The sequence below is a fragment of the Carassius gibelio genome, chromosome A16 (genome assembly GCF_023724105.1).
Source record: "Carassius gibelio isolate Cgi1373 ecotype wild population from Czech Republic chromosome A16, carGib1.2-hapl.c, whole genome shotgun sequence".
In the NCBI taxonomy this organism is placed as follows: Eukaryota; Metazoa; Chordata; class Actinopteri; order Cypriniformes; family Cyprinidae; genus Carassius; species Carassius gibelio.
Window position 1 is genome coordinate 19025306 of NC_068386.1, and position 22161 is coordinate 19047466.

At 38.2% G+C, this 22161-nt stretch overlaps 1 protein-coding gene and 1 long non-coding RNA gene across 3 annotated transcripts in view; one reads left to right on the top strand and one right to left on the bottom strand.

Annotated features, from left to right (window-relative positions):
- Positions 1-1148: 1148 nt before the first annotated feature.
- On the top strand, positions 1149-2231 carry LOC128030843 (uncharacterized). Its single transcript, XR_008187974.1, has 2 exons — positions 1149-1317; positions 1673-2231. It is a non-coding gene; the product is annotated as an uncharacterized LOC128030843 (long non-coding RNA).
- A 118-nt stretch (positions 2232-2349) lies between these two features.
- Positions 2350-22161, bottom strand: part of LOC128030842 (C-Jun-amino-terminal kinase-interacting protein 4) — a 40616-nt gene continuing 20804 nt past the window's right edge. For both annotated transcript variants that reach the window (XM_052618881.1, XM_052618880.1), the window contains exons 16-28: positions 21666-21792; positions 21383-21466; positions 18819-18866; positions 17766-17907; positions 16255-16297; positions 12306-12386; positions 12149-12216; positions 11918-12066; positions 11657-11828; positions 4712-4825; positions 4513-4611; positions 3491-3583; positions 2350-3370 (exon numbers count right to left, since the gene is read on the bottom strand). In XM_052618881.1, the coding sequence (XP_052474841.1) occupies positions 3261-3370; positions 3491-3583; positions 4513-4611; positions 4712-4825; positions 11657-11828; positions 11918-12066; positions 12149-12216; positions 12306-12386; positions 16255-16297; positions 17766-17907; positions 18819-18866; positions 21383-21466; positions 21666-21792 (1330 nt within the window). In that variant the 3' untranslated portion in view covers positions 2350-3260. The remainder of the gene's footprint in view (positions 3371-3490; positions 3584-4512; positions 4612-4711; positions 4826-11656; positions 11829-11917; positions 12067-12148; positions 12217-12305; positions 12387-16254; positions 16298-17765; positions 17908-18818; positions 18867-21382; positions 21467-21665; positions 21793-22161) is intronic.

Consider the following 22161-nt stretch of genomic DNA (forward strand, 5'->3'; position numbering starts at 1 on the left):
TGGCGTTGTTCATTGGTCAGGCATCGACCAATAAAACGGATTCAATCACCCCCCCCAACCCCCCTCCCCTCCCCGTGTTCTCTCGCGTCTGCGTTTACAAGTGCACAAGTCAGTTTTGCAACAGGAGTATCGCAAAAAGAGTAGCAAAAGTCAAAGCGCCAGGAATTGAACTTGTACTGCCAGATCTGAGAGGTTGTAAGCGCCGACTTGAGGTTGTACAGCGAAACTGAAGTAAAGTGCAAAATACACACATTTGTGTCTGTCATTTTGTACATGTGAATGACATTTTACACATTTGTAACTTTTAATCTGCAAGTTCAGCTTTAAAACAGGGGTGTTTTGATCATTGTCTGTGTGTGCAAATCGAAAGATTCAGCTTTTCACATCAGGGTCGTGAGTGTAAATTTCAATTTACAAATACAAATATTAATATGACAAGTTCTCAAATTCCAACTTACAACCTCTCGAGTTTTGCAACTGATTTACCTTCATAAGCCCCTCGGGCCAGACTTCTGGACGATTCGCGACAAGTTAAGAATCACGAAGACGGGTCGCAGCTCGCGAGGATGGGGTTAACTTTCATAGAAATTATTTTAGCCTAAAACGTACGCTATATCTACTAAGACAAATAAAATGAAGAAATATAAACTATTACATTTTTATATTTTATTAATGGCCCAGACAAAATCATGATTGGCTCTCGCCTGAAGTCCTACTGGGCATTCGCACATCAGCGTCACGCTGAACAAGAAATAATAGGCTTTTTTTAGATTTTTTTTTTTTTTTAAATATGTTTCATGCGATTAAGTATTTAAATTCAGCATTAATATTCCCAAACACTATGACAAGGATTTCTGTATGTGATATATGATTTTTGTCATCTTTCTATAAAAAGGCTACATGTTAAATAATAAAATAATTAAATAATAAATACATAATAAAAATGGATGATAAATACACCTTTCGTGCAGAATTAAATAGCAAGCACTTGTGCATTGTTCATCATATTTATTTGCATATTAAAGCAACAGAACTGAAATTTTAGCATGTTTATTAGAAACCCAGCATGCGAGTGAGAATAACGCAATATACTCCTATCCCATCTGTTCCTCTTCGAGAGCTCAGAACTCCGTCTTGACTGCGTTTATTTCCCTCCTCCCCTCACTGCTACTGTCACGTGACACCACCTGTGTGACGTCGCAGCCAGTTTGCAGCGCAGGTGGTAAATCCCGGAAAACACAAACGACCAACATGTTATCTAAATAAAAGAGTATTTCTCGACAGTTTTGCAAGAAAATCTAATTTCTGTGATAAAAGGTAAGTAAAATTATAATCTCTCAGCGTATACTTAGTTTTCTCTATTTGGGAAGCAGTGCTCGATTATGTAGGCAATTGGTAAAGCAAAACCCGTGCAAGTTGCAACAGGTTTTTTTCCCCAAGCATTTTTCTTCTCACCTAAAAGATATCTTGTTTTATTAACCGTAATAATAAACTTTGCTGTGTTTTATTTTACATCAAGATAGACTATATATTGCTGTAAAATAAAATCCATTGGGTAAGGAGTGGGCTATATTTGTATAGGTGAACACATTAGTAAAATCTAATTTCTTCATACTAGAATTGTGATTATTCTTTAATAATCTTCAATGCTTCTCCCTCCTCGTGTCATAAGGCTGTTCACCATGTCTTCTGGACCTGAGGGTGTTGGGCTGACCCACTGTAAGTGTGTCTTGGTGTTTGCAGTCTTTATGGATCTTCTCGGGGTGTCTGCTATTCTGATCGGTGTCTTCGTCCCGCTTGAAGTCGGGGGCCGTGACTTTGGGGATCTGATGGTGTATTCAGGAGCTCTACTGGTGTTGATGTCTATGGGGGGTTGGGTCATGTGGTACAGTGGGAATATTGAGGGTTTGAGATCGGGGAATGAGCTGACACACAAACGCAACGCCGTGGACAGGTTTGCTCGCACCCTTAGTCGTCGCATACGGAAACCCCACCGCAGCCACAACACATCCTGACCTCTGACCTCAAGACATGGCTGAGAGCACATACACAGGGCTTAGGAAACCACAAACAAGGCCAAAACCTCAGCTGGAATCTAAGGAAAATGGAATGATAAAGAACGTTTTGCAAGGATGAAGGCTGACACGGATACAGTATATTGTTACAATGTGGTGTTTGTTACTACTACTATAAAAAAAATGTATAAAATTGAAGTTATGTTATAGTGTTAATAGCTGTACTGTAGTGCTTCATATATTTTGACAGTTGTACATATGAGCTGATATTTTTTACACACAATTCTGTATTTCTTTTTGCAGCAAAACATTTTGTTGTACAAAACATGGGTGATTAAATTTCAAGCACTGACACATTTTATTTTAAAATTTAACGCAACTTTAGTGCTTTATTTTAATAATACTGAATCACTTTTCAGATCAAAACTCAATTTATAATTATAGTGTGAATGCATTTTACAAAGTTGCATATTTTCATGACACATCTTCCAGTTGACAAAACATTAACGCAACATTAAAGTCACTCTCTCTCTCACTCATTAAATAGGAAGAGCCACACATTCCCCCATTCAAAGAAATACTGCAAAAATGTCATACAGAAGACTACATTCACTTTACAACAAAACATTTGCAATAAAACCTCACAATAAACAATGCAGATTGAAGTATATGCACTATAAATGTAAATTTCACAACATGTAGGTAGTTTGTCAAACATGGTCAGTTTCTTGTCATTTTGAAATTATTTATCTTTGTGCAAGCTTCCAGTTGATCTAATGCACGACAAGCAACCAACTGATTGTGTTCAAAAATACTTAATGTAATGACCAGCAGCATATCAGTTTAAATGCATCACTCCTTATGATTTGAAAATAAGAAAAAAACTATATTAATAATTTCTGGCCTAGCATTACAATCAAAACCTGTCTTTGTTATGGCATTTAGGATAATTGTGTACAAAAAAAACAAAAAAAAAAAACATTAACTGGTCAAATACAGAATAAGAGAATTTGAAAACATAAATTAAGACTAACACTGGAGAGATCCTGTTGAGCAGTTCTTTAAAAATGAAAGTGCAGAATGAAGATCCAAGTTGTTAATGCTTCACTTTGGCTTTAGCCCTATGATTCCCCTTCAGAGTATCTACAGAAGGGGGGCAGAAGAAAAGTAATGCATTGTACTATGCAGGACAATCTTATCCTGATAAAGCTCAAGGACTGTTTGATTGAACAGCTTTTAGTGCTTTCAGAGGGCGGGGCTTGGGACGGAGGGGGTGGGGCTCTGCCAAATAATCATGTGACTTCGTTCTGATCTCTGTAGGAAAGACTCACTGGCCCCATCACTTCCATCATCTCCTAAAGAGGAAAAAAGTATTGAATTATCTGCTTATCTTAAAAAAAACTAACATTCTCAATGGGAGAATAAAAAATATATAAAGTCACAGTATAATAACTGTGCCAAAAGGAAAGTCACACCAATTCGGAAGTTGATGTATCCTTCTCCGCCACTGAGAATGAGCTGAGAGATAGTAACAGCGCCATCTGGTGAACTGGAGGAACTACGGCAGCCTGCATTGATTACGAAAAACAGCAAAAAGAAACAAAGTAGTTAAAAACACATTTCTTCTCAATACTGTTGCCAATACTGGGGGGTATTCCAGAAAGCAGGTTATGTGACATACCCGGGTATGTTTAAGAGTAAGTAAGCGGATAACCTCAACTTTGGGTTCCAAAAACAGAGGTAACTTTCAGGGTATGTTAGTAGTCATAGCAACTCACTCTCTAAACTTAACCTGCTCCGGAGCTGGTATGATATGTTAATGAGGAAGCGCTAATATAAGTAATAAATAAGGTAAGATATTATTCTAATATGATTATTTATTTTATTGGCATATATAAGAGTTATCTATAAATTATGTATTAAGAGGTATGCATAAATTATAAAACAATATGACAAGGTAATGTTTAACTTATATATATTTATATATTTTATTTATTACATGTTATATCTCACACATGGAGTGGTATTTTCTATAATGTCTGAATTCTAAATCAAAATACATATCTGATATGACTTAATGTATAATTAGCATAAAACAAATAATACAATTTACATTCTCAAGGATTGGAAAAAAAATTAAATGATTGCACAGCCATCAGTAAGATGGCGATATGCACTAAGCAGGTAAACAACTAATGAACAAAAGAAGAAGAAAGAAACAGCTTGGCGCGCTTTATCTTAGCGTCCGTTTCTATAGTGACTCGTCGATTCGTTGCTCTGTTGAGAATGTCTTGAGTCTTAACCAGGAACATACTCTGAGTTGAATGAACTTACTCCCGGACGTGTTTGTGGAACCACATACCTCGAGTAAGCAAGGTTTGGGGTTAATCAACCGAGAGTTCAGGGTTTAGTTCACGGTAAGTTAACCCTGCTTTCTGGAATTCACCCCTGGTCTTCCATCTACTCTTACTGAAAGTAAACAATATTTGTTTTGAACCTGTAGCAGAAATGATGAATTTAACTGCTTGTCGATGGCCATGGTAACAGAGCTGAGCTGAAGCAAGAGAGCAGTATGGTATTGAGCGGGACTCTAAACCTGCCAAAAAACAAGACAATGTAGAGCCAAAAAATGTAGAAGTGTCACGATTCAAAACCACTCAAGGATAGTTACTCTTAGCGGGGATTACAGCACTCACTGAGGGACAGGGGAACTGAGAAGATTGCACCACTTCCTGTTCCCACCCACAACCGCTCACTGGCCACAGACAAGGCTGTGATCTGAAGAGGAGAGAGAGACAGGAACGCAGAGCCTGCCAAATGAGACCGATAAATAAACATTAAATACACAATACATCGGTTTCTGCAGGATTTTTAAGACCTTTTTAAAGACCTGCAAAAATAAAATTAATTCCATATGAGAGGGGTACAGGGCAATGTCTATCGTAACATATTAAACCGTGAAATGACAGTGAAAAGCATGATTTACAGTTCAGATACAAGTTTTCACAAAAGGTTTTATAAAATGATAGATACACTTCACATTTCAACCTTTAAATCATTTTTAAAAGAATGGATGAGTCAAAAAGTAGTATTATATTAATTTAAACAATTACTATTGATAAATTATTATATTAATTAACATACATTTTACTGTTTAGATTTTTATAATGCATTTTCTTATTGATCCACTAGCTCACATTTAATTGAAATAATTAAAACTAAAGGACATATGAAAGCATGTTTTTCTGTACATTTCAAAAAAAGGTGCATTAAAAGTCAAGAAATCCTTGATTAATATGAATATTATAATAAAAAATACGTCTCCAAGAACTATTCAATAAAATCCTAGTGCTTCTATTAAATAACAGCGAATTTTAGCTTTGCTGGGGTGGGTAAGTTACACAAAATGTTTTTTTTTATCCTTGTTTCTCAAAAATCCTCAATCTTTATGCTCCATAAACGCATGTGACCGTAAAGATTAAAATTTAACGTGGCATTAAGCACTTTGCATCGTTTAAGCTATTAATTGGTTATTCTACAATAAATTGTATTACAAATTATACTACAAGTAGAAAATACTGTAAATTGATAAACTAATCGGCGTGATGACATTTAATGTCTCCATCCCATTTAGCAACTTGTTAGCAACTGTCTTTTTTAAGAAATGTAACAGCTTAAAAAAAATCATGAGGGATGTGTTTTATGTTGTAGAATAAAAAGTGAAAGTATCTTGAGCCTGTGTGAACCACAGACCTTATTTAAGGGATTTAACCAAAAACCCATTCAAAATACCCATTGTCTCTGGGATGATGGAGCCGGAAGTGAAAAAACGCTAACTCGCTTGTGAGGCTTTACCTACAAAGTGACATCTTAGTTCCATCACTCTATACCAGAGGCTGCAGTTTCAGTCTTTTCTTCTTATTTTTAATGTAAGAGCTGGCATGAACTTGAATGTGTGAGGCGATGTCAGCAATCTCCATTTAACCATATTTAGCTGTTCAAAAGAGTTCACTGTGCTGCTGGATGTTGTAAACTAGTATTTATATTATTTTACATTTATCAATGTACTAATAAACACTCATTTGTGTATGTATGTATGTATATATATATATATATATATATATATATATATATATATATAGAGAGAGAGAGAGAGAGAGAGAGAGAGAGAGAGAGAGAGAGAGAGAGAGAGAGAGAGAGAGAGAGAGAGAGAGAGAGAGAGAGAGAGAGAGAGAGAGAGAGAGAGAGAGAGAGAGAGAGAGAGAGAGAGAGAGAGAGAGAGAGAGAGAGAGAGAGAGAGCGCCTATATATGTGTGTGTGCCCTTGTTTTTGTAACATATCAGGTCACAACTCGGTATAATGACATGGGTATGACACAGGTATTACAAGAAGACTTTTTTTCAAAACGCTTATAAATCATGCAGAATAAGTTTTTTTGAGAAAGTAAAAATGCATAAAGTTTCCTCTGAGGGTTAGGGTTCAGTGTAGGGCCATAGAATATACAGTTTGTACAGTATAAAAACCATTACTCCTATGGGATGTCCCCAATTTTCACAAAAACAAACGTGTGTGTGTGTGTTCTGAACACAGGGCGTGTGACGCGTCAGTGCAGCAGTGTTGGAGTAGTAGTGCTTGAAGGTCTTGTAGTTCTGCTGGCCACTTTCTGCTTTCAGCTGCTGCCACCGGATAGCCCCTTGTTTTTTCAGGGGCAAAAAGAGGAGCCGAGTGTGTAAGCCTCCTCAGCCGGTACATAGCCTCTCCACTGCCAAGATCTCGTTCACGCCTCCTCGTGGCACACATGGTAACTGGTCCCTTGCGGTTCCAGGCTAAGCTGTACGGGATCTCAGAGCAGCAGTGGGCCCCAGAGACGTGGCATGCAGGCCCATCAGTGAATGGAAATGCCCTGCTGCCCGTCAACCACTGTCCCAGCTATGGGTAAATAGTCCCAACTATGGGCAAATAGCAAAGACCCCAACGGCAGCGCAGGCGGAAGATGGTGGTGTGAGAACCACCACAACGGCTGGGAAGGCGGAAGAAGGCAAACCCCCTGCCACGTGGGTTAACTCGGGAGGGTACAGTGGCCAGGGGAGTAAACCCCGAAGACAAATCTGTACTTGGGGACAGGCATAGGCGGAGTCCAACTGACCGGACCACCGGCAGCCCCCTGCAACTTCCTGCCAGACGAAGGTCGTCATGGGTTCCCTCATGCCACTTGAGGTCCATCTGGCAGGAGTGAAGATGGTGGGAGTTAGGTCTGCGCACCCTCACCCTAACCTTAATCCTCACCTATGCGCAAGCTTCTTGCCCCCCCCCCATAAAAGTCCTGTGGCGATGTGGAATGGTGGTGGGCACAGGCCAAGGATGTGGCTGGGAGTGTCTAGCCAAACTATGCACACAGGCGGCAATGGAGTGATGGTCGCTAGGACTGCGGGATGGATCAGTGAGTCTTTTTGGCAGCTTCCACTGCGACTGAGCAGCCCCACACTGCTCACCCATGTGATGGGGAAGGACCTGGAAAAGGTGGTCCAAAAATTGTCTGCTCCCCACACTCCGGACGGTAAACCGCAACCGTCGGAGCATCCCCCCCTCGCGGTCGAAAAATTAAAGTGAAAAAAAATAAGCTAAGCATTGCTTCGTGGAACGTTCGTACACTGCTGGACCTGGTCGAAACCCCGGACAGGCCCCACTGCAGGACAGCACTGGTGGCCCTGGAGCTTGCAAGATATAATATCGACATTGCAGCTCTCAGCGAGACCAGACTACATGGGGAGGACTCCTTGACAGAGGTTGGTGCTGGGTACACCTTCTTCTGGAAGGGGGTCCCCGAAGGCATTCGTCGTAATCATGGAGTTGGCTTTGCTGTGAAGTCTAAAGTGCTGCAGCGCATTCCGGAAACCCCTATCGGCATCAATGAAAGATTGATGACATGGCGCATTCCCTTGGCAAAGGAACGCTTCGCCACTCTCATCAGTGCATATGCTCCAACTCTTGATGCCGAGTACAACATCAAAGAGGATTTCTATAGAGCTCTTGATGCCATCCTACAGAAAACCCCAGCTACAGACAGAATCATACTCATGGGAGACTTCAATGCTAGAGTGGGTACGGAGCATATGGTATGGAGTAAAGTCATCAGCCAGCATGGTGTGGGGAAAATGAACCGCAACGGGCTCAGACTCCTCTCTCTCTGTGCAGAGCACCAGCTGGTCATCACTAACTCCATCTTCCAGATGAAGAACAGGCTCAAGACCACCTGGCAGAACCCCCGCTCAAAACACTGGCATCTCCTGGATTACGTGATTCTCCGTCAAAAGGATAGACGAGATGTCCTTACCACTCATGTTATGCGCGGAGCTGAGTGCTGGACTGACCACCTCATGGTCCGATCCAAATTACTCATGAGTATTCAACCTCGTGTTCCGAGGCGAGCCCCAAACAAGAAACTAAACTGCACAGCGTTGAACAACCTCACCATCAAAGACAACCTCCGACGGCTCCTTGCTGAAAACCTCAACATGATCCGGGAGGAATCAGCTGATTGGCCAGCTCTACGCCAGGCTATTCATAACGCTGCTTCAGAGGCGCTTGGCCAATCAAGGAAACATCACCAGGACTGGTTTGACTGCAACTCAGCTGAGATACAGTCACTTCTTAAAACCAAGCATGAAGCCAATAAAGCTCTCCTGTCCTGCCCTGGATCTCCTACCCATAAAGCCACCTTCACTGCTGTAAGAGCAGAAACCCAGCGAGCCCTTCGGACTATGGAGAACATCTGGTGGGTGAAAAAGGCGCACGAAATCCAAAACCTGGCAGACTGCAATAACACTCAAGGCTTTTACGATGCCATAAAAGCATTGTACGGCCCCAAGAAGCGGGTGATTGCTCCAGTCCGATCAGCTGAGGTGTCTACGCTCTTCAAGGACCGCCACGAGATTCTTGCCCGTTGGGTAAATCATTTTGAGAATCTCTTCAACCACACCAACCCTGTTGACCAACACATCCTGGATAATCTGCCAGATTTGCCACCAACCATGCACCTGGACACTCCACCACTTTTCTCAGAACTCCGGCAAGCTATTTCAGGGCTGAAAAACAACAAAAGCGCTGGACCTGATGGAATCCCTGCAGAGGTTTTCAAACATGGAGGATACACCCTCACGCATCGCCTGCACCTCCTGATTCAAAACATCTGGGAACATGGGACCCTCCCACAGGACTGGAAGGATGCTAACATTGTTGTCATATACAAGCAGAAAGGAGACAGAGCAGTCTGTGGCAACAGCCGTGGGATATCTCTCCTCTCCATCGCAGGGAAAGTACTGGCCAAGATCATGCTCAGCAGACTGGTTGAGCACATCTCGGAAGATGTGCTTCCGCAGTGTGGCTTCCGGAAGACCAGATCCACAACAGACATGGTTTTTGTCTTGAGGCAGCTGCTGGAGAAGAGTCGAGAACATCACAAAGACCTTTACGTAGCCTTCATCGATCTCAGCAAAGCCTTTGACACCATCAACCGTGAGCTGCTCTTGAAACACCTATCCAAAATTGGGGTACCACCCAAGTTTCTCAGCATCCTACAGCAGCTGCATGACGGGATGCAAGCCAGAGTCCTCATGGGAGAACTCCAATCAGAGTCTTTTGGGGTAAACGTTGGGGTGAAGCAAGGCTGTGTCCTGGCTCCGATGCTCTTTAACATCCTCCTCTCTGCCATCACCTGCCTTTTCCACCGTGTCCTGGGACATGAAGACGGTGTCCATGTGGAATACTGACTTGACGGAAGCCTTTTCAACATTCGTCGGCTTCAAGCTCACACAAAGACAAAGACCCGCCAGATCTGTGAGCTTCAGTATACTGATGACTGTGCAGTCTTAGCCCACAGCCCAGACTCTATGCAGTACGCCCTTAACACAATATCCAGTCTGTACCAATCTTTCGGCCTACAGGTTAACACTCAAAAAACCGAGGTCATGTTCCATCTCACCACCCCCGTTCCCACACCCCCCAGTTTTCACATAAATGGTGTTCCACTTAAATCAGTGGACCACTTCACCTACTTCGGCTCCACTCTGTCTTCAAGCAGCTCCCTTGACACAGAAATACACACTCAGATAAATAAAGCCTCATCATCTTTTGGATGCCTATGCAGCAGGGTTTTTGAAAATCGTAACCTGAAGGTCAGTACCAAGGTTGCTGTTTACAATGCGGTATGTCTCTCCACTCTTCTTTATGGGGCAGAGTCATGGACCTCATACCGCCAGCACATCATTCACCTAGAGGCCTTCCATATTCGCTGCTTACAAAAAATCCTCAGCTTGTCCTGGAAAGATTGAATCCCCCATACAGTCATCCTCAGCAACACCGACTCAATCTGTATGGAAGCTGCTGTGGCCAAAAAACATCTGCGTTGGATAGGGCACACCATACGCATGCCTGAACATCGCCTGCCCCGCCAAGTCCTTTACAGTCAACTAGTGGGTGCTAAACGTTCCACTGGAGGGCAAACGCGTCGTTTTAAGGACTATACCAGGGACCTCCTAAAGCGGGCAAACATCCCCCTCACGAAGCTAGAATCTCTGGCACTCGACCGATCAGCCTGGCAGGCCACCTGTGCCGCTGCGGTCTCTCAAATACACCAAACCAACCAAGACCAACGATCCATGAGGTGAATCAAGAGACACCAACGGGCGGCTGGTAACCCCCTGGTATTTGGTTTCCCCTGCTCCATCTGCGGTCGAGTGTGCGGCTCAAGGATCGGACTTTACTCCCATGAGAAGTGGCACCAGCGGCAAGGTTGCTGAACCCCCACCCCCCATCCCTATCCCTGGAGCAAGCGTTATCATCGAACACGATGGACAGCTAAGAGACCCTGCCTACTCCAATAAAACAGGCTTATTGAAAATGCACATTCATTCTCTGCCAGCAGGAGGTGCTTTCAGAACGGCAGGAATAGAACTGTTTCCCGGTAACAGCAGAACACAAAGCCATGCAACACGGACTCTGAAACATGCAGCGCTGGTGTTTATTTAATGAAATCATAACCTTTTTAAGTTTAATCGTCGCATTAAGCCATATCGCAATTCTGGTCTTTCTGTCCCCAAATTTAAGACCTCCTGAAATCATAATTAAGACTTTCTTGTACAATTTAAGACTTTTTACGGCCTTAAATTTGATACAACTAAGTTTAAGAATTTTTAAGACCCTTTGGAAACCCTGATACAATAAAATCCTCTAGGAAAGCACAATATATCAGCCACAATATCAGTACTGGCCCGATAAATTATCATTTTTACTGTTATTGTTATCAACCTAACAAGAAGATTTGGCCAATATTTTAAATATTTTAAAGACGTTTGTAATCAGGAACTCAAAAATTATATGCAAATTTGGATTTAGATTTGTCGGCCAACATATCAGTTATCAACTAACAAATATAAAGAATTATCGGTTATCATTTTTGGCCAAAATTCATATTGGTGCATCCCTATAATCATCTGTCACTTTGATTAACTTTTAATGCATACTTGCTTAATACATTTATTCATTTATTTTCAAGAAGAAAAAAACTATTTTTAATGATAGACACCCATGGATGTAAAATTCCATAAATTACCCATATTAATGAATAAATACAATTCAAATACCTAAAGCTTTAGTCGCTATGGATGATAAATCTACTTCCTGTAGAGGGCGGCCAGTTGTCCAGTCAAAAAGCCTAAGAATGGGATCCAAACGGCAAGCAGCCCAAACGCCACTTCCTGCTGCGCACAGAAAACGCACCTGCTGCTCAGTTCGCTCAGACACTGTGAACAATTTCTAAATAGACAGAAAGAGAAATGTGAATGAGTGAGGGTTCTGAGGCACGAGATGAACAATCATTGACACCTTTTCAATCCGAGACCAACCTCTACTTTCCGAATTTTCACACTGATGATGTAAACTTTATTCCAGTATCCCACCCAAAGACAGCCATCCTTGACAAGGCAACAGCGAATGGGCTGCAAAGGTGGTGTGCCAAGTGAAAGCATCTCTTGAGACTGGAGATTCCAGATGCCTAGAATAATGATCATTACAAGCCATAAGTACAACTCATTTCTAAAAAAAACACACCCAAGCAGACTAAACCACAAACACACCTGAATTATGGGTGAAGAATGCAAAGGTCCCATTGGCCAAGCCAGCGATCACCTCACCCTGACAATACCTTTACATACAGGAGGAATCCAACAGAAACCTCAGGAATTTCATTCACATCAAAGATGAAAAACTGACAGTGAATCAAAATACTCTTACGTCAGAGAGTGAACCCCCTCAGAAAGACTGACAGACTGCAAACAGCGGCGCCTGGAGCTGGAGGATGAATGTATCAGCACACTGCAAGAGGACAACACGAGTAGATGATACACCCGTGAAGAAAAATAAATAAAGAGATTTCTATCTTTTGATGTAATGTGTCATGTGTGAAACGTCTCCAAGATTTTTGAAGAAACCTACCTAAAAAAACATTTGCAAGTGTACCAAGGACAAAATTGGTTTTAAATGAAAAGGGTGGTTGCTCCAATTGTTGATTTCATTTAGTGATCCTAATTTTACAGCAGTTTTACACAAAACTGCTGTGGCTTAAACTTTTCACAGTACTGTGGCTTAGTAAGAAGGTTTCTTGAAGCATCCAGTTCTTCTTCATTTAGTCTCTCAGTTTGTTCTGTTTCTTCATGTTACTCCAGACAGAGTGGATGATGGTGAGATCAGAAAATCTCACTATTATTATTACAATTAATGGCAAAAACGAATGTTTGGAAATGTAAAATTATACTTCCTACTGATGCACTACAGCAAAACATAGAAATAATTTTTTTTTTTTTTTTTACTGAAAATAATAATGACCTAAAGATTTTTGCAAAGTAAGGTGTTTTGTGTGTTTAAAGGCATTTATTTCTATAAATGTAACTATGCATGAAAGTTTAATAATTCACGTTAGGGATAAAAACCTAAAACCATTCTAAAGAATTGGTCCAAACTGCTGTCCCACAAACAAACAAAAAAAAAAAAAACTTTTCAAAAGCATTTAAGTATTCAAATCTTAGATGTTTACAAAGATCCTTCTATTCTCCATTGAAACCCACATAATATTTAAAATATATGTAAGCTTGATGTATATAAAATCATAATTTATTAGGTAATTTCAATTGGGAGGTGGCTGTCCTGAACCCTAACTCCTAAAGTTCAACTTATGACAATGACAGAAATAATTTGTTTTTTGTTTTTCCCATTGTTGTTCTTAAAAATATATTTTTGACTTTTAAATAGTGAAGTACTATATATATATATGTGTGTGTGTGTGTACTTTTTTAAACTTAATCTAAAAAAAATGTCCTGCTTTTTCACATCACTACAGAAACAGTGTATGTTTTAGTCCATTGGCTACGACAGAAATTACTACACCCATACATTTATGATCAGGAAATATTTATTTGTCTCTCTCTCATAGCTACAGGGTGAGCAGATATAGACCCCATCATTTTCAGGTTAATGTGCTCAAAATTGTGAAAAATTTTGTGTAACTCAAAAGAATGTAATAACCGACCACCCTTTTTCAGCAATTAAGCACACTTTGTTTGGGGTGTTATTCCATATCATTTTTTTTTTTTTTTTTTATGTGGGTACAATTGTTCAGAACTGTGCTATCTAACCATGTGCTGATTAGCATCTTTGAGATTGCTAAAATCGTCAGTACCAAAACATTTGGTGGAGTTCTTTGTGGGTTTTTTGGGGAGTGTTATCTCATAAAATTGTCACTACTGAAACAGTCACGACCAAAACATGTCATCAGTTTCAGTAGTGACATAAGGGAACACATATTCCTCATATTTGGGGAAATAAGAAATTATTTCATGACCGAAACATGTCATAAATTTCAGTAAGGACTAAAGGAAACACATATTCCTCATATTTGGGGGAAATAGAACATTATTTTTGCACCATTATGCAATTTTGTAGTATTTTAGTATGTTTTAGCAAGTGTTTTTGTATGCAATGTGATATGGTCGTTACCAAAGAATTACTGTCACTGCCGAAAATGTGCAGTCACTACCAAAATATGGGAGATATATATATATATATATATATATATATATATATATATATATATATATATATATATATATATATATATATATATATATATATATATATACACAGTATTGTTCAAAATAATAGCAGTACAATGTGACTAACCAGAATAATCAAGGTTTTTAGTATATTTTTTATTGCTACGTGGCAAACAAGTTACCAGTAGGTTCAGTAGATTGTCAGAAAACAAACAAGACCCAGCATTCATGATATGCACGCTCTTAAGGCTGTGCAATTGGGCAATTAGTTGAAAGGGGTGTGTTCAAAAAAATAGCAGTGTCTACCTTTGACTGTACAAACTCAAAACTATTTTGTACAAACATTTTTTTTTCTGGGATTTAGCAATCCTGTGAATCACTAAACTAATATTTAGTTGTATGACCACAGTTTTTTAAAACTGCTTGACATCTGTGTGGCATGGAGTCAACCAACTTGTGGCACCTCTCAGCTGTTATTCCACTCCATGATTCTTTAACAACATTCCACAATTCATTCACATTTCTTGGTTTTGCTTCAGAAACAGCATTTTTGATATCACCCCACAAGTTCTCAATTGGATTAAGGTCCGGGATTGGGCTGGCCACTCCATAACATTAATTTTGTTGGTTTGGAACCAAGACTTTGCCCGTTTACTAGTGTGTTTTGGGTCATTGTCTTGTTGAAACAACCATTTCAAGGGCATGTCCTCTTCAGCATAGGGCAACATGACCTCTTCAAGTATTTTAACATATGCAAACTGATCCATGATCCCTGGTATGCGATACATAGGCCCAACACCATAGTAGGAGAAACATGCCCATATCATGATGCTTGCACCTCCATGCTTCACTGTCTTCACTGTGTACTGTGGCTTGAATTCAGAGTTTGGGGGTCGTCTCACAAACTGCCTGTGGCCCTTGGACCCAAAAAGAACAATTTTACTCTCATCAGTCCACAAAATGTTCCTCCATTTCTCTTTAGGCCAGTTGATGTGTTCTTTGGCAAATTGTAACCTCTTCTGCACATGCCTTTTTTTTAACAGAGGGACTTTGCGGGGGATTCTTGAAAATAGATTAGCTTCACACAGACGTCTTCTAACTGTCACAGTACTTACAGGTAACTCCAGACTGTCTTTGATCATCCTGGAGGTGATCATTGGCTGAGCCTTTGCCATTCTGGTTATTCTTCGATCCATTTTGATGGTTGTCTTCCGTTTTCTTCCACGTCTCTCTGGTTTTGCTCTCCATTTTAAGGCATTGGAGATCATTTTAGCTGAACAGCCTATCATTTTTTGCACCTCTTTATAGGTTTTCCCCTCTCTAATCAACTTTTTAATCAAAGTACGCTGTTCTTCTGAACAATGTCTTGAACGACCCATTTTCCTCAGCTTTCAAATGCATGTTCAACAAGTGTTGGCTTCATCCTTAAATAGGGGCCACCTGATTCACACCTGTTTCTTCACAAAATTGATGACCTCAGTGATTGAATGCCACACTGCTATTTTTTTGAACACACCCCTTTCAACTAATTCAACTAATTGCCCAATTGCACAGCCTTAAGAGCGTGCATATCATGAATGCTGGGTCTCATTTGTTTTCTGAGAATCTACTGAACCTACTGGTAACTTGTTTGTCACGTAGCAATAAAAAAATATACGAAAAACCTTGATTATTCTGGTAAGTCACATTGTACTGCTATTATTTTGAACAATACTGTATATATATATATATATATATATATATATATATATATATATATATATATATATATATATATATATATATACACACACACACACACACACACTGTATATGTGAGCAAAATCTTAACTCAATATAAATAACTTCTTCTAAATACTTAACTTCTAATTAAATTATTATTACTGTATTTCGGTAGTGACAAATTCAGGGAGAGAAAAATATTCCAAAACCTTCTGAAAATACAATATTAGAATTAACTGCACAATTAATAGAAATGTGAACTTTGGATTATTATACAATTTGCATGCATACAAATATTTAGAAAAAAACAAAAACAAATTTAAAGATGTTTTAAACTCTGACTTTGGACCAGTTCTGTAGAATAGCCCATAAACTAAAGTAAGATGAAATGAATAAGAATGACATGCCCTCACCCTCCATCCTGGGTCCCAATCCACACAGTTCCCGGAGTCTCTCCTAACACAGGTGGAGATATAGTTAAAACACAACTGAGTGAAACACATTAACACTCAGTAACTCTTAGAAAATCCCACTGCTAGATTAGTTAATATTACTAGAATTGAAGAAAAATGCCATGAAAACTAATGCAGCTAAATGTAATAAAGAAAACATTAAACTATTAACTATTTTAAGTTATGGGTAAAGGGTCTTGCTAAGATACTTAAAATACATTCTAAAGTGCAATTTTATTTTGACAGGAGATTTTGACATTTATTTAACTGTAAAACTCAAAAAATGTCTATGTCTTCTATGTCTTTAAGATGAAAATAAATTCATTGACAAAATTATATAAATTATATATGCATTAAAGTTATTAATTCATCGTCAAATACTATGTTGTAGTAATTGATGAGAGGTTTCTTCACAAGGTCCACTGACCCATGCTGTGGTCAAGTGCATTTTACACAAAAATGGATTTTGCTGGCTTTATATAAAATAATTTGATTGGTTTAACACCGTAAGACCAAGTATGTTTTCGATTTAAGTTACAATGATCTGGAAAATATGATCAAGTTGAGTTTTGTATTCATTATTATCATATTTAGCAGCAAAAACAGTTTTCCATATTGACAATTGTAAAAAAAAAAAAAAAAAAAAAAAAATTGTTTCTTGAGACATCTGACACTGGAGACTGGAGTATTGACTGCTGAAAATACAGTTTTGCATCACATGAATAAATTACATCTTAAAATATAAAGTAGTTATTAAAAATGGAAATAATATGTCACAATATTACTGTTTTACTGTGTTTTTTTTTATCATGTAACTGCAGCCTTGGCGAGCATAAGACACTTCTTTCAAATACATTACCACCCCCAAACTTTTGAACGGTATTGTACTCAGAAACCACAAGAAGTAAAAAGCAGCATTTCCTCACCTTGTAAACAGGTGGGAAATACCTTGTAAACCAGTATTTTAAAAGGTATTCAGTTTGAGAAATACTCAAGAAAATATAAAATTATACTTAAAGGGATAGTTCACCCAAAAATGAATATTACCCCATGATCTCTCATGAACACGCATAAGACAGTTAGTGAAAGCTAGAAATTACAGTTTATAGAGTTTTAATTATGGATATTTTTCTTACACAAATGCATTGCTTCATTTAAAAATGCTTTTATTAATCCCCCAGAGCCGTGTGAAGTGCTTTATATGATGGACAGATTCACTTCATTTTGCTTCAAAATCCCAACCACCATTCACTGCCATTATAAAGCTTGGAAGAGCCAGGACATTTTTTTTGTTTGTTTTACAACTCCAGTCATATACACATAGGATGGCTCGAGGCGGAGTAAATCATGGGGAAATTTTAATTTTTGGGTGACCTATTCCATTAAAATAATACTTAATTACTATAACTCATATCACCTCTGACATCAGAACACCAGTGTAAACTCTACAAAGCGGCAGTGCTCAGACTGACCAGTAGGGGGCACAGCACAGATGCATAATGCAGGGGATGTGGGTGGAAGGTTGAACTGATCCAGAATGGTATTGGAGCGAGCCGGGTCAATCACTATGACTTCACTGCTGGAAGCAGGTCCAGTGATGGCCCACACAAAACACTGAGGATGGGAGGCGGGGTGTGAAATGTTTACAGTAATGAATGACATGATGCAACATGGTAATTAGATTAAGGTGGTGGTTAAATACATTTTAGTACAAGAAAACAACCTGTTTTGTAATACAAGTTTCCCACATTCAAGGAAAACCTGAAAATATGAGGAAATTTCTATAGTGAGTACCATTTAATTCTAGTTATTAGTGGTCCACCAATATTGTTTTTTTGACAGCCGATGCCATTATCTTGGAAAACAGGGTGGCCCATAGCCGATATAATTTGTATTTTATATTTTAATGAATATTTAAGAAACATACTTATACTTTAGATGACAAAAAAGCACACTTCACAGTATCTCACAGCTGGATTAGACTAAGTTTGCCAAGTTTGTGAAAATAAATGTTCATTAGTTATTCAAAGATTTTATTTAAGTTTAAATGATATAAATGAGTATTTGCTTAATGCTAACGGCAAACGGGAAAGTATGTTTGCCTTTATATTCCCAATTCATCTAATTATATTCCTACATTCCTTTTTTTTTATCGTTTTATCTGATTATTAGACAGACTTCTAATCTTAGACAGAACTCTTAACAAGGACAGTAAACAAGAGGGAGAGTGTGAGCAATGTGTGCTCAGCGCTGTCAAAATAATGGTCCCACCTCGAATGATGCCGATATTTGAAAAATGCCAAATATCGGCCGATATATCGGTCGACCACTACTAGTTATGCTTTGCTCTAAAATATTTAATTGGCTAAAAATTGCTTGTTATGAGTGTAAAATGTATGAAATTATTTGTAATAACCAGTAGTCACAAATGACTTAAAAAATCATGGAAATGCATTGGTCAGATGGTGTGGGAACCATACATGTTAAATAGCTGTAAAAGATTGTGAAGGTTTGTTTGAACGTACCGTCTGCTCTCCTGATATCTCTGGAGGAACTGCAGTAGCACAAATGAGCTGTGAAAGATTAAACATTTATTAATCAACATCTTTTAGATCCCTGACCTTAATCTCCACTGGCTAAAATCAGTGGAAATGCATAGCAGAGGAACGAAAATCACTTCCTCTTCGGGTTACTTAGACTCTTGGGAAATATACAAAGTAAAATGGAAATTATGGCAACGTAAGACATTAAGCACCTATTATAATACGTTTAACTTGAAACACAAGTAGAATTACTGACCATATCCTAACCTGAATTAACCTTCTAATCTTTTCTAATTGGGACAAAGAGTAACTTTATGAAGTGAAATGTTTTTATTGTTAACTAAACCTAAAACAATCAAAAAACATTGGTGATTGAAATAAAGCTAAACTAAAATTAAAAGTGTATAGTAGATGAACTAATAAATAATAATAAAAATCTAGGATATTTAGGACATTTTAATGAATTAACTGAAATAAGTAATGAAAATTCTGTCATCAAAATTTACTCACCCTGAAGTTGTTCCAAACCTGTATGAGTTTCTTTTCGAAGGTTGGTAACCAAACAGTTGATGGTATCAATCACAATTTAGGTTACCAACATTCTTCAAAAGAAACTCATGCAGGTTTAGAACAAATTCAAGTTGAGTAAGATATGACAGAATTAAATTTTTGATGTTTATCTGCTTACCCCCAGGGCATCAAAGATGTAGTTGACTTTGTTTTTGAACTCAAACCGCTGCAGTCTGTCAGTCATATAATGTAAGTGGATGGGAATCAATGAGTACTACAACTGTTTTTTTTTTTTAATTCCTGGTAATTTCCCTTCCTGGCAAATTTTATTATAGAAATGTAAAATAACCTATATCTGTATATATGGTCCAACATGGTAGTTAAGCAGTTAAGTCCTGATTTACTAATGGACCTTTTCATCTCCCCTAACGTGAAGGGAGAGTTAATAACATCATCCCTCTCTTCTTCTCTTTCCAACAATTCTTTACTTACGTCACTTGTTTTTTGTCTTCCCCTTTCCCCCTCTTCTGATATATTTTCAGAACTGTGAACCTCAGACAATGCTTTAGCTAATATGTCTGCTACATCTGTATCATTGCTAGACACCACCCCTCCATTTTCCAATACTGGGTGTCCCCAATCTCGTCTTATTCCACTCGGCCATTTTCTTTAACATTTCCCAAACTTGATTCATTGTTGTGCTTCTTCCTATTGTAAAACACAAAATGTTTTCCAATATTTTCTTTTCTTTTCTTTAATAGTCTTTCCACTGCTTGCATTCTTTTACATCCTATGAAATGCTGGAAATTGTTAGTGTTTTTTAATACCTTAAAAGCCTTATTGCATTTCCTTATTACTTCACTGCACTTATCGTTCCACCACGGAACTAACTTCTGTCTTTTAATACCACCCTTTCTTATAATTGTCTGATTGGCAGCCCTAATTATTGCCTCTCTCACATTTTCATTAAAATGTCTATATCCTGCTCTTTTTTTTATATATTTTTTAATTTTCTTTACATATCTCTGTGAATGTATCCCACTGTGCCTTTCCAAATACCCACCTTTCTGATATATCTTCTAATTCCACACTGCTTTCACTACTTACTTTACAAACATAAGGTAATGATCACATCCAACAGTTGTTTGTTTCATGACTCCCCAAAAACAAATTCCTGTCAATGACTGTGACACTAATGTTAAGTTTAAACTTGACTCACTACCTGTATAATGATTTATCCTCGTAAAACTCCCATCACTTAAACACACAACTCTTCTTCTTGCTTAATTGTGGATCGCAGACTTATATATGCATTACCGCCATCTATCTCTCAAATGGACCAGTGACACTCTTAACGGAGATTGAAGATAGTGTCAATGGTCCATTTGAGAGATAAGTGGTAATGCACTTAAGTTTTAACTTAAGCTGCTGAGAACGCGCTCAAGAGCATGTGCTCAGGAGAGTTTCCTAACAGTTCGGACATTGTGTGAATCAGAAGTAAAAAATTATATAAATGTTGTTCAGTTTCTTGCACAGACTGATGTTTTTTGTCTTTACTCATCAATGTATCGTAACGAGCCACAGGGTTTAATTTAGTTTTGTTTGTGCGCGTTTTTTTTTTTGTTGTTTTATGTTTTAGCCGTGATTCCCATTCACCTCCATTATAAGACTCACAGACTGAAACATTTTGATTTAAACATCTCTGTTTGTGTTCAGCTGAAGAAACAAAGTCACCTACATCTTGGATGTCCTGGGGCTAAGCAGATAAATATAACATTTTCATTGTTGGGTGAACTATCCCTTTAAATGTTTAAATATTAAAATTAATAAGAATAAATTGAAATTAAAATAAATAATAGCTTGATATAAGTATTAACAAAAACAAACAAAAACTACTGAAAATGAAAAAAAAACAATATACATATAATAATACTAAAAATGAAAATATAAAAATTACAAATAATAATAATATATACTATAATAGTATATATAAAAAATACTAAAACAACATGGAATGACTGGCCAGGAACTCTCACCTTCGCTGTAGCATCTCTCTGGTCCAGCAGTCTCAGCTGGATGAGGACGGGCACATCTTTGGGCTCAGGAGGGAGTCCTGAGTCCTGCTCCACACAAATACACACACAGATTTATAATTACACTCAGCGGACTTCAGTTAAGCAATATTAAAGGTGAAAATGTCAGAGATATTTGTAAATATTGTTTATAAGAACTCTAGGACGGTATATGTTTCAGATGCACTTTGAGGTGTGGATGGCTCTCTACCTGTTACTAAAGATAACAAAATATAGATGTGTTTACCTTCATGTCTGTAACAGCGAGGGGCATGCTCCAGCCACTAAACTGTTTTTTACCCAGAGCAGCCCACACATGAGTACGGATCTCCCTGTACAACTCTTTTTTTCTTAAGCTGAGAGATGGAGAACTTCTGTAAGAATAAAATTATTCATTTGAGCAAAGAGTAATAACGAAAAGCAAAAGTAACCAATGCTATACATACAGTAGTCTTTTTAATACGCACTATCGTTGAAAAACTACCATGTGGAAAAAAATGCATAAGACAGGAAATGACATTATAGTGCATCAAAGTCAACAAATTTTTAAGCAACTTACAAATTTATAAACTATATTTACAAACTATAAAATTTATTGTACTTCAAATTAAAGTTTCAAATAACAAATAAATAAAAATAAATAAAACCATATATACAACCAACATGAAAAGGAAGAGTACAAACTAGACTTTTTCTTATAGTAGACGCAAAAAATGTCAAGGACCCACAAAACATTTGTTGAT